This window comes from Procambarus clarkii, unplaced genomic scaffold (assembly GCF_040958095.1).
Source record: "Procambarus clarkii isolate CNS0578487 unplaced genomic scaffold, FALCON_Pclarkii_2.0 HiC_scaffold_1276, whole genome shotgun sequence".
Lineage (NCBI taxonomy): Eukaryota > Metazoa > Arthropoda > Malacostraca > Decapoda > Cambaridae > Procambarus > Procambarus clarkii.
The window spans coordinates 8,771-29,812 of NW_027190305.1; the positions used below are offsets into that span (position 1 = coordinate 8,771).

Sequence of the window (21,042 nt, forward strand, 5' to 3'; positions counted from 1 at the left end):
GATATTTTGTTTAAATCACATGAAGGAAAAGGAGATGATAAACGTCAAAATATTGCTATATTCGATGATTTTTCGTACGAAACAAAATGCAAGAAAACTTGCTTAAAATGCAATATTATGCGAAATTCTGAGATTTGAAGGCCAAATCACATATCGTGATACTACATGAAATAGTATCGAAATATTGGTAAAAATGAATATATTTACGTAATATCAAACTACATGAAAAACGTGAAAAAAGTCACTATATAACCATATTTGAGGATTTTAACTTCAAATCATAGAGCGAGGTTTCGTATTATTTAGTTCCAAGAAAAGACATATGACAATGTTGTTTCCAATACAAATGATAAAAAACAATGTGTTTTCATTAGAATTAACTATAATGTTCTTGATTTTCCGTTTATATTAACGAGGGAAGATGTACACGTAAAACCGCTCTAATCCGGCTGAAACGTCGATATATGCAAAAAACCGAACTTCTCCCCTTTTCAATATCTTACTCAGTATTTTAACGAGAAACAAATAGATGATTGAAAATGAAGTATTTAAGGTTATTATCTAATCAATTATGTGTTTGCATCATTTTTATCGTATATATATGAATTAAAACCCATGGACTGAAAATTCACAAAAACGTGGAAAACGGCAAAATATTGCCTAATTCGATGATATTTTGTTTAAATCACATGAAGGAAAAGGAGATGATAAACGTCAAAATATTGCTATATTCGATGATTTTTCGTACGAAACAAAATGCAAGAAAACTTGCTTAAAATGCAATATTATGCGAAATTCTGAGATTTGAAGGCCAAATCAAATATCGTGATACTACATGAAATAGTATCGAAATATTGGTAAAAATGAATATATTTACGTAATATCAAACTACATAAAAAACGTGAAAAAAATCACTATATAACCATATTTGAGGATTTTACCTTCAAATCATAGAGCGCGGTTTCATGTTATTTAGATCCAAGAAAAGACATGACAATGTTGTTTCCAATACAAATGATAAAAAACAATGTGTTTTCATTAGAATTAACTATAATGTTCTTGATTTTCCGTTTATATTAACGATGGAAGATGTACACGTAAAACCGCTCTAATCCGGCTGAAACGTCGATATATGCAATAAAAACCGAACTTCTCCTCTTTTTAATATCTTACTCAGTATTTTAACGAGAAACAAATAGATGATTGAAAATGAAGTATTTAAGGTTATTATCTAATCAATTATGTGTTTGCATCATTTTTATCGTATATATATGAATTAAAACCCATGGACTGAAAATTCACAAAAACGTGGTAAACGGCAAAATATTGCCTAATTCGATGATATTTTGTTTAAATCACATGAAGGAAAAGGAGATGATAAACGTTAAAATATTGCTAAATTCGATGATTTTTCGTACTAAGCATAATGCAAGAAAACTTGCTTAAAATGCAATATTATGCGAAATTCTGAGATTTGAAGGCCAAATCACATATCGTGATACTACATGAAATAGTATCGAAATATTGGTAAAAATGAATATATTTACGTAATATCAAACTACATGAAAAACGTGAAAAAAGTCACTATATAACCATATTTGAGGATTTTAACTTCAAATCATAGAGCGAGGTTTCGTATTATTTAGTTCCAAGAAAATACATATGACAATGTTGTTTCCAATACAAATGATAAAAAACAATGTGTTTTCATTAGAATTAACTATAATGTTCATGATTTTCCGTTTATATTAACGAGGGAAGATGTACACGTAAAATCGCTTTAATCCGGCTGAAACGTCGATATATGCAATAAAAACCGAACTTCTCCCCTTTTCAATATCTTACTCAGTATTTTAACGAGAAACAAATAGATGATTGAAAATGAAGTATTTAAGGTTATTATACAATCAATTATGTGTTTGCATCATTTTTATCGTATATATATGAATTAAAACCCATGGACTGAAAATTCACAAAAACGTGGAAAACGGCAAAATATTGCCTAATTCGATGATATTTTGTTTAAATCACATGAAGGAAAAGGAGATGATAAACGTCAAAATATTGCTATATTCGATGATTTTTCGTACGAAACAAAATGCGATAAAACTTGCTTAAAATGCAATATTATGCGAAATTCTGAGATTTGAAGGCCAAATCACATATCGTGATACTACATGAAATAGTATCGAAATATTGGTAAAAATGAATATATTTACGTAATATCAAACTACATGAAAAACGTGAAAAAAGTCACTATATAACCATATTTGAGGATTTTAACTTCAAATCATAGAGCGAGGTTTCGTATTATTTAGTTCCAAGAAAAGACATATGACAATAATGTTTCCAATAAAAATGATAAAAAACAATGTGTTTTTATTAGAATTAACTATAATGTTCTTGATTTTCCGTTTATATTAACGAGGGAAGATGTACACGTAAAACCGCTTTAATCCGGCTGAAACGTCGATATATGCAATAAAAACCGAACTTCTCCCCTTTTCAATATCTTACTCAGTATTTTAACGAGAAACAAATAGATGATTGAAAATGAAGTATTTAAGGTTATTATCTAATCAATTATGTGTTTGCATCATTTTTATCGTATATATATGAATTAAAACCCATGGACTGAAAATTCACAAAAACGTGGAAAACGGCAAAATATTGCCTAATTCGATGATATTTTGTTTAAATCACATGAAGGAAAAGGAGATGATAAACGTCAAAATATTGCTATATTCGATGATTTTTCGTACGAAACAAAATGCAAGAAAACTTGCTTAAAATGCAATATTATGCGAAATTCTGAGATATGAAGGCCAAATCACATATCGTGATACCACATGAAATAGTATCGAAATACTGGTAAAAATGAATATATTTACGTAATATCAAACTACATTAAAAACGTGAAAAAAGTCACTATATAACCATATTTGAGGATTTTAACTTCAAATCATAGAGCGCGGTTTCATATTATTTAGATCCAAGAAAAGACATATGACAATGTTGTTTCCAATACAAATGATAAAAAACAATGTGTTTTCATTAGAATTAACTATAATGTTCTTGATTTTCCGTTTATATTAACGATGGAAGATGTACACGTAAAACCGCTCTAATCCGGCTGAAACGTCGATATATGCAATAAAAACCGAACTTCTCCTCTTTTCAATATCTTACTCAGTATTTTAACGAGAAACAAATAGATGATTGAAAATGAAGTATTTAAGGTTATTATCTAATCAATTATGTGTTTGCATCATTTTTATCGTATATATATGAATTAAAACCCATGGACTGAAAATTCACAAAAACGTGGAAAACGGCAAAATATTGCCTAATTCGATGATATATTGTTTAAATCACATGAAGGAAAAGGAGATGATAAACGTCAAAATATTGCTGTATTCGATGATTTTTCGTACGAAACAAAATGCAAGAAAACTTGCTTAAAATGCAATATTATGCGAAATTCTGAGATTTGAAAGCCAAATCACATATCGTGATACTACATGAAATAGTATCGAAATATTGGTAAAAATGAATATATTTACGTAATATCAAACTACATGAAAAACGTGAAAAAAGTCACTATATAACCATATTTGAGGATTTTAACTTCAAATCATAGAGCGAGGTTTCGTATTATTTAGATCCAAGAAAAGACATATGACAATGTTGTTTCCAATACAAATGATAAAAAACAATGTGTTTTCATTAGAATTAACTATAATGTTCTTGATTTTCCGTTTATATTAACGATGGAAGATGTACACGTAAAACCGCTCTAATCCGGCTGAAACGTCGATATATGCAATAAAAACCGAAATTCTCCCCTTTTCAATATCTTACTCAGTATTTTAACGAGAAACAAATAGATGATTGAAAATGAAGTATTTAAGGTTATTATCTAATCAATTGTGTGTTTGCATCATTTTTATCGTATATATATGAATTAAATCCCATGGACTGAAAATTCACAAAAACGTGGAAAACGGCAAAATATTGCCTAATTCGATGATATTTTGTTTAAATCACATGAAGGAAAAGGAGATGATAAACGTCAAAATATTGCTATATTCGATGATTTTTCGTACGAAACAAAATGCAAGAAAACTTGCTTAAAATGCAATATTATGCGAAATTCTGAGATTTGAAGGCCAATTCACATATCGTGATACTACATGAAATAGTATCGAAATATTGGTAAAAATGAATATATTTACGTAATATCAAACTACATGAAAAACGTGAAAAAAGTCACTATATAACCATATTTGAGGATTTTAACTTCAAATCATAGAGCGAGGTTTCGTATTATTTAGTTCCAAGAAAAGACATATGACAATGTTGTTTCCAATACAAATGATAAAAAACAATGTGTTTTCATTAGAATTAACTATAATGTTCTTGATTTTCCGTTTATATTAACGAGGGAAGATGTACACGTAAAACCGCTCTAATCCGGCTGAAACGTCGATATATGCAAAAAAACCGAACTTCTCCCCTTTTCAATATCTTACTCAGTATTTTAACGAGAAACAAATAGATGATTGAAAATGAAGTATTTAAGGTTATTATCTAATCAATTATGTGTTTGCATCATTTTTATCGTATATATATGAATTAAAACCCATGGACTGAAAATTCACAAAAACGTGGAAAACGGCAAAATATTGCCTAATTCGATGATATTTTGTTTAAATCACATGAAGGAAAAGAAGATGATAAACGTTAAAATATTGCTATATTCGATGATTTTTCGTACGAAACAAAATGCAAGAAAACTTGCTTAAAATGCAATATTATGCGAAATTCTGAGATTTGAAGGCCAAATCACATATCGTGATACTACATGAAATAGTATCGAAATATTGGTAAAAATGAATATATTTACGTAATATCAAACTACATGAAAAACGTGAAAAAAGTCACTATATAACCATATTTGAGGATTTTAACTTCAAATCATAGAGCGAGGTTTCGTATTATTTAGTTCCAAGAAAAGACATATGACAATGTTGTTTCCAATACAAATGATAAAAAACAATGTGTTTTCATTAGAATTAACTATAATGTTCTTGATTTTCCGTTTATATTAACGAGGGAAGATGTACACGTAAAACCGCTCTAATCCGGCTGAAACGTCGATATATGCCAAAAAACCGAACTTCTCCCCTTTTCAATATCTTACTCAGCATTTTAACGAGAAACAAATAGATGATTGAAAATGAAGTATTTAAGGTTATTATCTAATCAATTATGTGTTTGCATCATTTTTACCGTATATATATGAATTAAAACCCATGGACTGAAAATTCACAAAAACGTGGAAAACGGCAAAATATTGCCTAATTCGATGATATTTTGTTTAAATCACATGAAGGAAAAGGAGATGATAAACGTCAAAATATTGCTATATTCGATGATTTTTCGTACGAAACAAAATGCAAGAAAACTTGCTTAAAATGCAATATTATGCGAAATTCTGAGATTTGAAGGCCAAATCAAATATCGTGATACTACATGAAATAGTATCGAAATATTGGTAAAAATGAATATATTTACGTAATATCAAACTACATAAAAAACGTGAAAAAAGTCACTATATAACCATATTTGAGGATTTTACCTTCAAATCATAGAGCGCGGTTTCATGTTATTTAGATCCAAGAAAAGACATATGACAATGTTGTTTCCAATACAAATGATAAAAAACAATGTTCTTTCATTAGAATTAACTATAATGTTCTTGATTTTCCGTTTATATTAACGATGGAAGATGTACACGTAAAACCGCTCTAATCCGGCTGAAACGTCGATATATGCAATAAAAATCGAACTTCTCCCCTTTTCAATATCTTACTCAGTATTTTAACGAGAAGCAAATAGATGATTGAAAATGAAGTATTTAAGGTTATTATCTAATCAATTATGTGTTTGCATCATTTTTATCGTATATATATTAATTAAAACCCATGGACTGAAAATTCACAAAAACGTGGAAAACGGCAAAATATTGCCTAATTCGATGATATTTTGTTTAAATCACATGAAGGAAAAGGAGATGATAAACGTCAAAATATTGCTATATTCGATGATTTTTCGTACGAAACAAAATGCAAGAAAACTTGCTTAAAATGCAATATTATGCGAAATTCTGAGATATGAAGGCCAAATCACATATCGTGATACCACATGAAATAGTATCGAAATACTGGTAAAAATGAATATATTTACGTAATATCAAACTACATTAAAAACGTGAAAAAAGTCACTATATAACCATATTTGAGGATTTTAACTTCAAATCATAGAGCGCGGTTTCATATTATTTAGATCCAAGAAAAGACATATGACAATGTTGTTTCCAATACAAATGATAAAAAACAATGTGTTTTCATTAGAATTAACTATAATGTTCTTGATTTTCCGTTTATATTAACGATGGAAGATGTACACGTAAAACCGCTCTAATCCGGCTGAAACGTCGATATATGCAATAAAAACCGAACTTCTCCTCTTTTCAATATCTTACTCAGTATTTTAACGAGAAACAAATAGATGATTGAAAATGAAGTATTTAAGGTTATTATCTAATCAATTATGTGTTTGCATCATTTTTATCGTATATATATGAATTAAAACCCATGGACTGAAAATTCACAAAAACGTGGAAAACGGCAAAATATTGCCTAATTCGATGATATATTGTTTAAATCACATGAAGGAAAAGGAGATGATAAACGTCAAAATATTGCTGTATTCGATGATTTTTCGTACGAAACAAAATGCAAGAAAACTTGCTTAAAATGCAATATTATGCGAAATTCTGAGATTTGAAGGCCAAATCACATATCGTGATACTACATGAAATAGTATCGAAATATTGGTAAAAATGAATATATTTACGTAATATCAAACTACATGAAAAACGTGAAAAAAGTCACTATATAACCATATTTGAGGATTTTAACTTCAAATCATAGAGCGAGGTTTCGTATTATTTAGATCCAAGAAAAGACATATGACAATGTTGTTTCCAATAAAAATTATAAAAAACAATGTGTTTTCATTAGAATTAACTATAATGTTCTTGATTTTCCGTTTATATTAACGATGGAAGATGTACACGTAAAACCGCTCTAATCCGGCTGAAACGTCGATATATGCAATAAAAACCGAAATTCTCCCCTTTTCAATATCTTACTCAGTATTTTAACGAGAAACAAATAGATGATTGAAAATGAAGTATTTAAGGTTATTATCTAATCAATTGTGTGTTTGCATCATTTTTATCGTATATATATGAATTAAATCCCATGGACTGAAAATTCACAAAAACGTGGAAAACGGCAAAATATTGCCTAATTCGATGATATTTTGTTTAAATCACATGAAGGAAAAGGAGATGATAAACGTCAAAATATTGCTATATTCGATGATTTTTCGTACGAAACAAAATGCAAGAAAACTTGCTTAAAATGCAATATTATGCGAAATTCTGAGATTTGAAGGCCAATTCACATATCGTGATACTACATGAAATAGTATCGAAATATTGGTAAAAATGAATATATTTACGTAATATCAAACTACATGAAAAACGTGAAAAAAGTCACTATATAACCATATTTGAGGATTTTAACTTCAAATCATAGAGCGAGGTTTCGTATTATTTAGTTCCAAGAAAAGACATATGACAATGTTGTTTCCAATACAAATGATAAAAAACAATGTGTTTTCATTAGAATTAACTATAATGTTCTTGATTTTCCGTTTATATTAACGAGGGAAGATGTACACGTAAAACCGCTCTAATCCGGCTGAAACGTCGATATATGCAAAAAAACCGAACTTCTCCCCTTTTCAATATCTTACTCAGTATTTTAACGAGAAACAAATAGATGATTGAAAATGAAGTATTTAAGGTTATTATCTAATCAATTATGTGTTTGCATCATTTTTATCGTATATATATGAATTAAAACCCATGGACTGAAAATTCACAAAAACGTGGAAAACGGCAAAATATTGCCTAATTCGATGATATTTTGTTTAAATCACATGAAGGAAAAGGAGATGATAAACGTTAAAATATTGCTATATTCGATGATTTTTCGTACGAAACAAAATGCAAGAAAACTTGCTTAAAATGCAATATTATGCGAAATTCTGAGATTTGAAGGCCAAATCACATATCGTGATACTACATGAAATAGTATCGAAATATTGGTAAAAATGAATATATTTACGTAATATCAAACTACATGAAAAACGTGAAAAAAGTCACTATATAACCATATTTGAGGATTTTAACTTCAAATCATAGAGCGAGGTTTCGTATTATTTAGTTCCAAGAAAAGACATATGACAATGTTGTTTCCAATACAAATGATAAAAAACAATGTGTTTTCATTAGAATTAACTATAATGTTCTTGATTTTCCGTTTATATTAACGAGGGAAGATGTACACGTAAAACCGCTCTAATCCGGCTGAAACGTCGATATATGCAAAAAAACCGAACTTCTCCCCTTTTCAATATCTTACTCAGCATTTTAACGAGAAACAAATAGATGATTGAAAATGAAGTATTTAAGGTTATTATCTAATCAATTATGTGTTTGCATCATTTTTATCGTATATATATGAATTAAAACCCATGGACTGAAAATTCACAAAAACGTGGAAAACGGCAAAATATTGCCTAATTCGATGATATTTTGTTTAAATCACATGAAGGAAAAGGAGATGATAAACGTCAAAATATTGCTATATTCGATGATTTTTCGTACGAAACAAAATGCAAGAAAACTTGCTTAAAATGCAATATTATGCGAAATTCTGAGATTTGAAGGCCAAATCAAATATCGTGATACTACATGAAATAGTATCGAAATATTGGTAAAAATGAATATATTTACGTAATATCAAACTACATAAAAAACGTGAAAAAAGTCACTATATAACCATATTTGAGGATTTTACCTTCAAATCATAGAGCGCGGTTTCATGTTATTTAGATCCAAGAAAAGACATATGACAATGTTGTTTCCAATACAAATGATAAAAAACAATGTTCTTTCATTAGAATTAACTATAATGTTCTTGATTTTCCGTTTATATTAACGATGGAAGATGTACACGTAAAACCGCTCTAATCCGGCTGAAACGTCGATATATGCAATAAAAATCGAACTTCTCCCCTTTTCAATATCTTACTCAGTATTTTAACGAGAAGCAAATAGATGATTGAAAATGAAGTATTTAAGGTTATTATCTAATCAATTATGTGTTTGCATCATTTTTATCGTATATATATGAATTAAAACCCATGGACTGAAAATTCACAAAAACGTGGAAAACGGCAAAATATTGCCTAATTCGATGATATTTTGTTTAAATCACATGAAGGAAAAGGAGATGATAAACGTCAAAATATTGCTATATTCGATGATTTTTCGTACGAAACAAAATGCAAGAAAACTTGCTTAAAATGCAATATTATGCGAAATTCTGAGATATGAAGGCCAAATCACATATCGTGATACCACATGAAATAGTATCGAAATACTGGTAAAAATGAATATATTTACGTAATATCAAACTACATTAAAAACGTGAAAAAAGTCACTATATAACCATATTTGAGGATTTTAACTTCAAATCATAGAGCGCGGTTTCATATTATTTAGATCCAAGAAAAGACATATGACAATGTTGTTTCCAATACAAATGATAAAAAACAATGTGTTTTCATTAGAATTAACTATAATGTTCTTGATTTTCCGTTTATATTAACGATGGAAGATGTACACGTAAAACCGCTCTAATCCGGCTGAAACGTCGATATATGCAATAAAAACCGAACTTCTCCTCTTTTCAATATCTTACTCAGTATTTTAACGAGAAACAAATAGATGATTGAAAATGAAGTATTTAAGGTTATTATCTAATCAATTATGTGTTTGCATCATTTTTATCGTATATATATGAATTAAAACCCATGGACTGAAAATTCACAAAAACGTGGAAAACGGCAAAATATTGCCTAATTCGATGATATATTGTTTAAATCACATGAAGGAAAAGGAGATGATAAACGTCAAAATATTGCTGTATTCGATGATTTTTCGTACGAAACAAAATGCAAGAAAACTTGCTTAAAATGCAATATTATGCGAAATTCTGAGATTTGAAGGCCAAATCACATATCGTGATACTACATGAAATAGTATCGAAATATTGGTAAAAATGAATATATTTACGTAATATCAAACTACATGAAAAACGTGAAAAAAGTCACTATATAACCATATTTGAGGATTTTAACTTCAAATCATAGAGCGAGGTTTCGTATTATTTAGTTCCAAGAAAAGACATATGACAATGTTGTTTCCAATACAAATGATAAAAAACAATGTGTTTTCATTAGAATTAACTATAATGTTCTTGATTTTCCGTTTATATTAACGAGGGAAGATGTACACGTAAAACCGCTCTAATCCGGCTGAAACGTCGATATATGCAAAAAAACCGAACTTCTCCCCTTTTCAATATCTTACTCAGCATTTTAACGAGAAACAAATAGATGATTGAAAATGAAGTATTTAAGGTTATTATCTAATCAATTATGTGTTTGCATCATTTTTATCGTATATATATGAATTAAAACCCATGGACTGAAAATTCACAAAAACGTGGAAAACGGCAAAATATTGCCTAATTCGATGATATTTTGTTTAAATCACATGAAGGAAAAGGAGATGATAAACGTCAAAATATTGCTATATTCGATGATTTTTCGTACGAAACAAAATGCAAGAAAACTTGCTTAAAATGCAATATTATGCGAAATTCTGAGATTTGAAGGCCAAATCAAATATCGTGATACTACATGAAATAGTATCGAAATATTGGTAAAAATGAATATATTTACGTAATATCAAACTACATAAAAAACGTGAAAAAAGTCACTATATAACCATATTTGAGGATTTTACCTTCAAATCATAGAGCGCGGTTTCATGTTATTTAGATCCAAGAAAAGACATATGACAATGTTGTTTCCAATACAAATGATAAAAAACAATGTTCTTTCATTAGAATTAACTATAATGTTCTTGATTTTCCGTTTATATTAACGATGGAAGATGTACACGTAAAACCGCTCTAATCCGGCTGAAACGTCGATATATGCAATAAAAATCGAACTTCTCCCCTTTTCAATATCTTACTCAGTATTTTAACGAGAAGCAAATAGATGATTGAAAATGAAGTATTTAAGGTTATTATCTAATCAATTATGTGTTTGCATCATTTTTATCGTATATATATGAATTAAAACCCATGGACTGAAAATTCACAAAAACGTGGAAAACGGCAAAATATTGCCTAATTCGATGATATTTTGTTTAAATCACATGAAGGAAAAGGAGATGATAAACGTCAAAATATTGCTATATTCGATGATTTTTCGTACGAAACAAAATGCAAGAAAACTTGCTTAAAATGCAATATTATGCGAAATTCTGAGATATGAAGGCCAAATCACATATCGTGATACCACATGAAATAGTATCGAAATACTGGTAAAAATGAATATATTTACGTAATATCAAACTACATTAAAAACGTGAAAAAAGTCACTATATAACCATATTTGAGGATTTTAACTTCAAATCATAGAGCGCGGTTTCATATTATTTAGATCCAAGAAAAGACATATGACAATGTTGTTTCCAATACAAATGATAAAAAACAATGTGTTTTCATTAGAATTAACTATAATGTTCTTGATTTTCCGTTTATATTAACGATGGAAGATGTACACGTAAAACCGCTCTAATCCGGCTGAAACGTCGATATATGCAATAAAAACCGAACTTCTCCTCTTTTCAATATCTTACTCAGTATTTTAACGAGAAACAAATAGATGATTGAAAATGAAGTATTTAAGGTTATTATCTAATCAATTATGTGTTTGCATCATTTTTATCGTATATATATGAATTAAAACCCATGGACTGAAAATTCACAAAAACGTGGAAAACGGCAAAATATTGCCTAATTCGATGATATATTGTTTAAATCACATGAAGGAAAAGGAGATGATAAACGTCAAAATATTGCTGTATTCGATGATTTTTCGTACGAAACAAAATGCAAGAAAACTTGCTTAAAATGCAATATTATGCGAAATTCTGAGATTTGAAGGCCAAATCACATATCGTGATACTACATGAAATAGTATCGAAATATTGGTAAAAATGAATATATTTACGTAATATCAAACTACATGAAAAACGTGAAAAAAGTCACTATATAACCATATTTGAGGATTTTAACTTCAAATCATAGAGCGAGGTTTCGTATTATTTAGATCCAAGAAAAGACATATGACAATGTTGTTTCCAATAAAAATTATAAAAAACAATGTGTTTTCATTAGAATTAACTATAATGTTCTTGATTTTCCGTTTATATTAACGATGGAAGATGTACACGTAAAACCGCTCTAATCCGGCTGAAACGTCGATATATGCAATAAAAACCGAAATTCTCCCCTTTTCAATATCTTACTCAGTATTTTAACGAGAAACAAATAGATGATTGAAAATGAAGTATTTAAGGTTATTATCTAATCAATTGTGTGTTTGCATCATTTTTATCGTATATATATGAATTAAATCCCATGGACTGAAAATTCACAAAAACGTGGAAAACGGCAAAATATTGCCTAATTCGATGATATTTTGTTTAAATCACATGAAGGAAAAGGAGATGATAAACGTCAAAATATTGCTATATTCGATGATTTTTCGTACGAAACAAAATGCAAGAAAACTTGCTTAAAATGCAATATTATGCGAAATTCTGAGATTTGAAGGCCAATTCACATATCGTGATACTACATGAAATAGTATCGAAATATTGGTAAAAATGAATATATTTACGTAATATCAAACTACATGAAAAACGTGAAAAAAGTCACTATATAACCATATTTGAGGATTTTACCTTCAAATCATAGAGCGCGGTTTCATGTTATTTAGATCCAAGAAAAGACATATGACAATGTTGTTTCCAATACAAATGATAAAAAACAATGTTCTTTCATTAGAATTAACTATAATGTTCTTGATTTTCCGTTTATATTAACGATGGAAGATGTACACGTAAAACCGCTCTAATCCGGCTGAAACGTCGATATATGCAATAAAAATCGAACTTCTCCCCTTTTCAATATCTTACTCAGTATTTTAACGAGAAGCAAATAGATGATTGAAAATGAAGTATTTAAGGTTATTATCTAATCAATTATGTGTTTGCATCATTTTTATCGTATATATATGAATTAAAACCCATGGACTGAAAATTCACAAAAACGTGGAAAACGGCAAAATATTGCCTAATTCGATGATATTTTGTTTAAATCACATGAAGGAAAAGGAGATGATAAACGTCAAAATATTGCTATATTCGATGATTTTTCGTACGAAACAAAATGCAAGAAAACTTGCTTAAAATGCAATATTATGCGAAATTCTGAGATATGAAGGCCAAATCACATATCGTGATACCACATGAAATAGTATCGAAATACTGGTAAAAATGAATATATTTACGTAATATCAAACTACATTAAAAACGTGAAAAAAGTCACTATATAACCATATTTGAGGATTTTAACTTCAAATCATAGAGCGCGGTTTCATATTATTTAGATCCAAGAAAAGACATATGACAATGTTGTTTCCAATACAAATGATAAAAAACAATGTGTTTTCATTAGAATTAACTATAATGTTCTTGATTTTCCGTTTATATTAACGATGGAAGATGTACACGTAAAACCGCTCTAATCCGGCTGAAACGTCGATATATGCAATAAAAACCGAACTTCTCCTCTTTTCAATATCTTACTCAGTATTTTAACGAGAAACAAATAGATGATTGAAAATGAAGTATTTAAGGTTATTATCTAATCAATTATGTGTTTGCATCATTTTTATCGTATATATATGAATTAAAACCCATGGACTGAAAATTCACAAAAACGTGGAAAACGGCAAAATATTGCCTAATTCGATGATATATTGTTTAAATCACATGAAGGAAAAGGAGATGATAAACGTCAAAATATTGCTGTATTCGATGATTTTTCGTACGAAACAAAATGCAAGAAAACTTGCTTAAAATGCAATATTATGCGAAATTCTGAGATTTGAAGGCCAAATCACATATCGTGATACTACATGAAATAGTATCGAAATATTGGTAAAAATGAATATATTTACGTAATATCAAACTACATGAAAAACGTGAAAAAAGTCACTATATAACCATATTTGAGGATTTTAACTTCAAATCATAGAGCGAGGTTTCGTATTATTTAGTTCCAAGAAAAGACATATGACAATGTTGTTTCCAATACAAATGATAAAAAACAATGTGTTTTCATTAGAATTAACTATCATGTTCTTGATTTTCCGTTTATATTAACGAGGGAAGATGTACACGTAAAACCGCTCTAATCCGGCTGAAACGTCGATATATGCAAAAAAACCGAACTTCTCCCCTTTTCAATATCTTACTCAGCATTTTAACGAGAAACAAATAGATGATTGAAAATGAAGTATTTAAGGTTATTATCTAATCAATTATGTGTTTGCATCATTTTTATCGTATATATATGAATTAAAACCCATGGACTGAAAATTCACAAAAACGTGGAAAACGGCAAAATATTGCCTAATTCGATGATATTTTGTTTAAATCACATGAAGAAAAAGGAGATGATAAACGTCAAAATATTGCTATATTCGATGATTTTTCGTACGAAACAAAATGCAAGAAAACTTGCTTAAAATGCAATATTATGCGAAATTCTGAGATTTGAAGGCCAAATCAAATATCGTGATACTACATGAAATAGTATCGAAATATTGGTAAAAATGAATATATTTACGTAATATCAAACTACATAAAAAACGTGAAAAAAGTCACTATATAACCATATTTGAGGATTTTACCTTCAAATCATAGAGCGCGGTTTCATGTTATTTAGATCCAAGAAAAGACATATGACAATGTTGTTTCCAATACAAATGATAAAAAACAATGTTCTTTCATTAGAATTAACTATAATGTTCTTGATTTTCCGTTTATATTAACGATGGAAGATGTACACGTAAAACCGCTCTAATCCGGCTGAAACGTCGATATATGCAATAAAAATCGAACTTCTCCCCTTTTCAATATCTTACTCAGTATTTTAACGAGAAACAAATAGATGATTGAAAATGAAGTATTTAAGGTTATTATCTAATCAATTATGTGTTTGCATCATTTTTATCGTATGTATATATGAATTAATACCCATGGACGGAAAATTCACAAAAACGTGGAAAACGGCAAAATATTGCCTAATTCGATGATATTTTGTTTAAATCACATGAAGGAAAAGGAGATGATAAACGTTAAAATATTGCTAAATTCGATGATTTTTCGTACTAAGCAAAATGCAAGAAAACTTGCTTAAAATGCAATATTATGCGAAATTCTGAGATTTGAAGGCCAAATCACATATCGTGATACTACATGAAATAGTATCGAAATATTGGTAAAAATGAATATATTTACGTAATATCAAACTACATGAAAAACGTGAAAAAAGTCACTATATAACCATATTTGAGGATTTTAACTTCAAATCATAGAGCGAGGTTTCGTATTATTTAGTTCCAAGAAAAGACATATGACAATGTTGTTTCCAATACAAATGATAAAAAACAATGTGTTTTCATTAGAATTAACTATAATGTTCTTGATTTTCCGTTTATATTAACGATGGAAGATGTACACGTAAAACCGCTCTAATCCGGCTGAAACGTCGATATATGCAATAAAAACCGAACTTCTCCCCTTTTCAATATCTTACTCAGTATTTTAACGAGAAACAAATAGATGATTGAAAATGAAGTATTTAAGGTTATTATCTAATCAATTATGTATTTGCATTATTTTTATCGTATATATATATGAATTAATACCCATGGACGGAAAATTCACAAAAACGTGGAAAACGGCAAAATATTGCCTAATTCGATGATATTTTGTTTAAATCACATGAAGGAAAAGGAGATGATAAACGTTAAAATATTGCTAAATTCGATGATTTTTCGTACGAAGCAAAATGCAAGAAAACTTGCTTAAAATGCAATATTATTCGAAATTCTGAGATTTGAAGGCCAAATCACATATCGTGATACTACATGAAATAGTATCGAAATATTGGTAAAAATGAATATATTTACGTAATATTAAACTACATGAAAAACGTGAAAAAAGTCACTATATAACCATATTTGAGGATTTTAACTTCAAATCATAGAGCGAGGTTTCGTATTGTTTAGTTCCAAGAAAAGACATATGACAATGTTGTTTCCAATACAAATGATAAAAAACAATGTGTTTTCATTAGAATTAACTATAATGTTCTTGATTTTCCGTTTATATTAACGAGGGAAGATGTACACGTAAAACCGCTCTAATCCGGCTGAAACGTCGATATATGCAATAAAAATCGAACTTCTCCCCTTTTCAATATCTTACTCAGTATTTTAACGAGAAATAAATAGATGATTGAAAATGAAGTATTTAAGGTTATTATCTAATCAATTATGTGTTTGCATCATTTTTATCGTATATATATATGAATTAATACCCATGGACGGAAAATTCACAAAAACGTGGAAAACGGCAAAATATTGCCTAATTCGATGATATTTTGTTTAAATCACATGAAGGAAAAGGAGATGATAAACGTTAAAATATTGCTAAATTCGATGATTTTTCGTACTAAGCAAAATGCAAGAAAACTTGCTTAAAATGCAATATTATGCGAAATTCTGAGATTTGAAGGCCAAATCACATATCGTGATACTACATGAAATAGTATCGAAATATTGGTAAAAATGAATATATTTACGTAATATCAAACTACATGAAAAACGTGAAAAAAGTCACTATATAACCATATTTGAGGATTTTAACTTCAAATCATAGAGCGAGGTTTCGTATTATTTAGTTCCAAGAAAAGACATATGACAATGTTGTTTCCAATACAAATGATAAAAAACAATGTGTTTTCATTAGAATTAACTATAATGTTCTTGATTTTCCGTTTATATTAACGATGGAAGATGTACACGTAAAACCGCTCTAATCCGGCTGAAACGTCGATATATGCAATAAAAACCGAACTTCTCCCCTTTTCAATATCTTACTCAGTATTTTAACGAGAAACAAATAGATGATTGAAAATGAAGTATTTAAGGTTATTATCTAATCAATTATGTATTTGCATCATTTTTCTCGTATATATATATGAATTAATACCCATGGACGGAAAATTCACAAAAACGTGGAAAACGGCAAAATATTGCCTAATTCGATGATATTTTGTTTAAATCACATGAAGGAAAAGGAGATGATAAACGTTAAAATATTGCTAAATTCGATGATTTTTCGTACGAAGCAAAATGCAAGAAAACTTGCTTAAAATGCAATATTATTCGAAATTCTGAGATTTGAAGGCCAAATCACATATCGTGATACTACATGAAATAGTATCGAAATATTGGTAAAAATGAATATATTTACGTAATATTAAACTACATGAAAAACGTGAAAAAAGTCACTATATAACCATATTTGAGGATTTTAACTTCAAATCATAGAGCGAGGTTTCGTATTGTTTAGTTCCAAGAAAAGACATATGACAATGTTGTTTCCAATACAAATGATAAAAAACAATGTGTTTTCATTAGAATTAACTATAATGTTCTTGATTTTCCGTTTATATTAACGAGGGAAGATGTACACGTAAAACCGCTCTAATCCGGCTGAAACGTCGATATATGCAATAAAAATCGAACTTCTCCCCTTTTCAATATCTTACTCAGTATTTTAACGAGAAATAAATAGATGATTGAAAATGAAGTATTTAAGGTTATTATCTAATCAATTATGTGTTTGCATCATTTTTATCGTATATATATATGAATTAATACCCATGGACGGAAAATTCACAAAAACGTGGAAAACGGCAAAATATTGCCTAATTCGATGATATTTTGTTTAAAGTGGCATATTACGGGTTTCGTAAAAATTGTTCAATTTGTTTATAAATTTATTTATGAAATGGTTATAGAAAGAGCTGCAACTGTTCCAAGTTTCAGCATCACACCCTAAACAGAAAAGGAGAAAAAAAATACACAACGTATTATGCAACGAATTTTCAACATTTTCAAATAATTTCAGGGAACACATGTGTCAACAAAAATATTTCTATAACAATCAGATATTACATTTAGCACATAATAAAGGATTCTATTGAGCAGTTTTATCAAAAAAAGTGTTTAGTGCAATAATATAATTATTCAATTTACCCTTCCAAAAATATGCAATATTTGATGTTTATAAATTTTTATAAAATCAACAAATGGACTTTGGACTAAAAGGTCTCAATAGGATTGTAGAAACACAAACTCTACATATAAGGTGTAATTTGCATGTAAATTGATTAATAAATGAAAGCTGAGAAACACCTTGAAGTTGTAAATTACTTACCTGAGTAAAATAAGATCAAAGTTCGGCCACCTGTAGTCGAGTGTGTCATCGACCGATTTCGTTCATAATTGGCACCCTTGCAGATAGGCATCCATTGAGCAAGGTGTGCAAGTTCCATGCACATCCCCTGATAACAAACGAAAATAAAAAATTGAAAAAAAAAATATATATATACATATATATATCCTGCACATACATATTACCAGACTTCGACTTGTATGACTTACACCAGATGTAGACGGTACTGCCACACCAGCCACAGCAGTAGATGTAGATGGCACTGCCACACCAGATGTAGATGGCACTGCCACACCAGATGTAGATGGCACTGCCACACCAGATGTAGACGGCACTGCCACACCAGCCACAGCAGTAGATGTAGATGGCACTGCCACACCAGATGTAGATGGCACTGTCGTGGCCGGTCCATACACATCGAGGGGTTGAGGATGTGTGAGGAGGGTCGAAGCAGGGTGTGGCTGCTGCGTCATGCCTCTCACAGGTGAGGCGGGGAGGGCTTCACTTGATAATAACCTCCCTTGTGCTACAGCGTCTCTCCTTTCCAGCCAACGACGGCGACCGCGTGTCAAATTGGCTACTCTTGCATTCAGACCCTTCCGTTTATAGGTCATTGTGCGCTAGACGCTACAAAAGCGAGATTCCAGGAGCAAAAATGGAGCGCGCATCAACACCCTCCACTCTCAACAGGACACAACATGTGACTGGTAGTCTCACCCACCTGCACTAGCAGACGGTTGCCATTGAGTGTATATTTGTTGTCATATATACAGAGTTATTTCCGACGTTATTACGAAAAAATTGACGTTTAGAACATATGACGCAATACTCTTGGCGCGCCACAGCCGCGGGGCACCGGATTCTGCACAATTACGCATGGAAATGTACCATAAATACTTTAATTTATATCATAACATTCTCGGGTTTGCGCCAAAGTGTTGCCAGAACGTTGTAGTATTTTTATAAATTTTTCAAAAAGATTCGATTTTTCCGAATTTTTGCGATGATAAGCCCCCTTAAATCACATGAAGGAAAAGGAGATGATAAACGTTAAAATATTGCTAAATTCGATGATTTTTCGTACTAAGCAAAATGCAAGAAAACTTGCTTAAAATGCAATATTATGCGAAATTCTGAGATTTGAAGGCCAAATCACATATCGTGATACTACATGAAATAGTATCGAAATATTGGTAAAAATGAATATATTTACGTAATATCAAACTACATGAAAAACGTGAAAAAAGTCACTATATAACCATATTTGAGGATTTTAACTTCAAATCATAGAGCGAGGTTTCGTATTGTTTAGTTCCAAGAAAAGACATATGACAATGTTGTTTCCAATACAAATGATAAAAAACAATGTGTTTTCATTAGAATTAACTATAATGTTCTTGATTTTCCGTTTATATTAACGAGGGAAGATGTACACGTAAAACAGCTCTAATCCGGCTGAAACGTCGATATATGCAATAAAAACCGAACTTCTCCCCTTTTCAATATCTTACTCAGTATTTTAACGAGAAACAAATAGATGATTTAAAATGAAGTATTTAAGGTTATTATCTAATCAATTATGTGTTTGCATCATTTTTATCGTATATATATGAATTAAAACCCATGGACTGAAAATTCACAAAAACGTGGAAAACGGCAAAATATTGCCTAATTCGATGATATTTTGCTTAAATCACATGAAGGAAAAGGAGATGATAAACGTCAAAATATTGCTATATTCGATGATTTTTCGTACGAAACAAAATGCAAGAAAACTTGCTTAAAATGCAATATAATGCGAAATTCTGAGATTTGAAGGCCAAATCACATATCGTGATACTACATGAAATAGTATCGAAATATTGGTAAAAATGAATATATTTACGTAATATCAAACTACATGAAAAACGTGAAAAAATTCACTATATAACCATATTTGAGGATTTTAACTTCAAATCATAGAGCGAGGTTTCGTATTATTTAGATCCAAGAAAAGACATATGACAATGTTGTTTCCAATACAAATGATAAAAAACAATGTTCTTTCATTAGAATTAACTATAATGTTCTTGATTTTCCGTTTATATTAACGATGGAAGATGTACACGTAAAACCGCTCTAATCCGGCTGAAACGTCGATATATGCAATAAAAACCGAACTTCTCCTCTTTTCAATATCTTACTCAGTATTTTAACGAGAAACAAATAGATGATTGAAAATGAAGTATTTAAGGTTATTATCTAATCAATTATGTGTTTGCATCATTTTTATCGTATATATATGAATTAAAACCCATGGACTGAAAATTCACAAAAACGTGGTAAACGGCAAAATATTGCCTAATTCGACGATATTTTGTTTAAATCACATGAAGGAA

The 21,042-nt window shown here is 29.7% G+C and overlaps 1 protein-coding gene across 2 annotated transcripts; it reads right to left on the reverse strand.

The window, feature by feature from the left end:
• Positions 1–18,599: 18,599 nt before the first annotated feature.
• LOC138362136 (uncharacterized) lies at positions 18,600–19,486 on the reverse strand. 2 transcript variants are annotated; one of them, XR_011227433.1, is made up of 2 exons: positions 18,982–19,486; positions 18,600–18,773 (listed from the first exon to the last, which is right to left on the reverse strand). XR_011227433.1 is itself a non-coding variant. In XM_069320998.1 (2 exons), the coding sequence occupies exons 1-2, from the start codon at positions 19,276–19,278 to the stop codon at positions 18,639–18,641; spliced, it is 540 nt and encodes a 179-aa protein (XP_069177099.1). In that variant the 5' UTR covers positions 19,279–19,486; the 3' UTR covers positions 18,600–18,638. The 2 variants fall into 2 exon arrangements, 1 of the variants encoding a protein (XP_069177099.1); XM_069320998.1 differs by having other exon boundaries at positions 18,874–19,486.
• Between the last annotated feature and the right edge of the window lie 1,556 nt (positions 19,487–21,042).

Coding starts and splice junctions, on each gene's coding strand:
- LOC138362136 (XM_069320998.1), bottom strand. CDS start 19,278: ATGACCTATAAACGGAAGGGTCTGAATGCAAGAGTAGCCAATTTGACA. Junction 18,774..18,873: donor CAGTACCGTCTACATCTGGT/GTAAGTCATACA, acceptor GTTTGTTATCAG/GGGATGTGCATGGAACTTGC.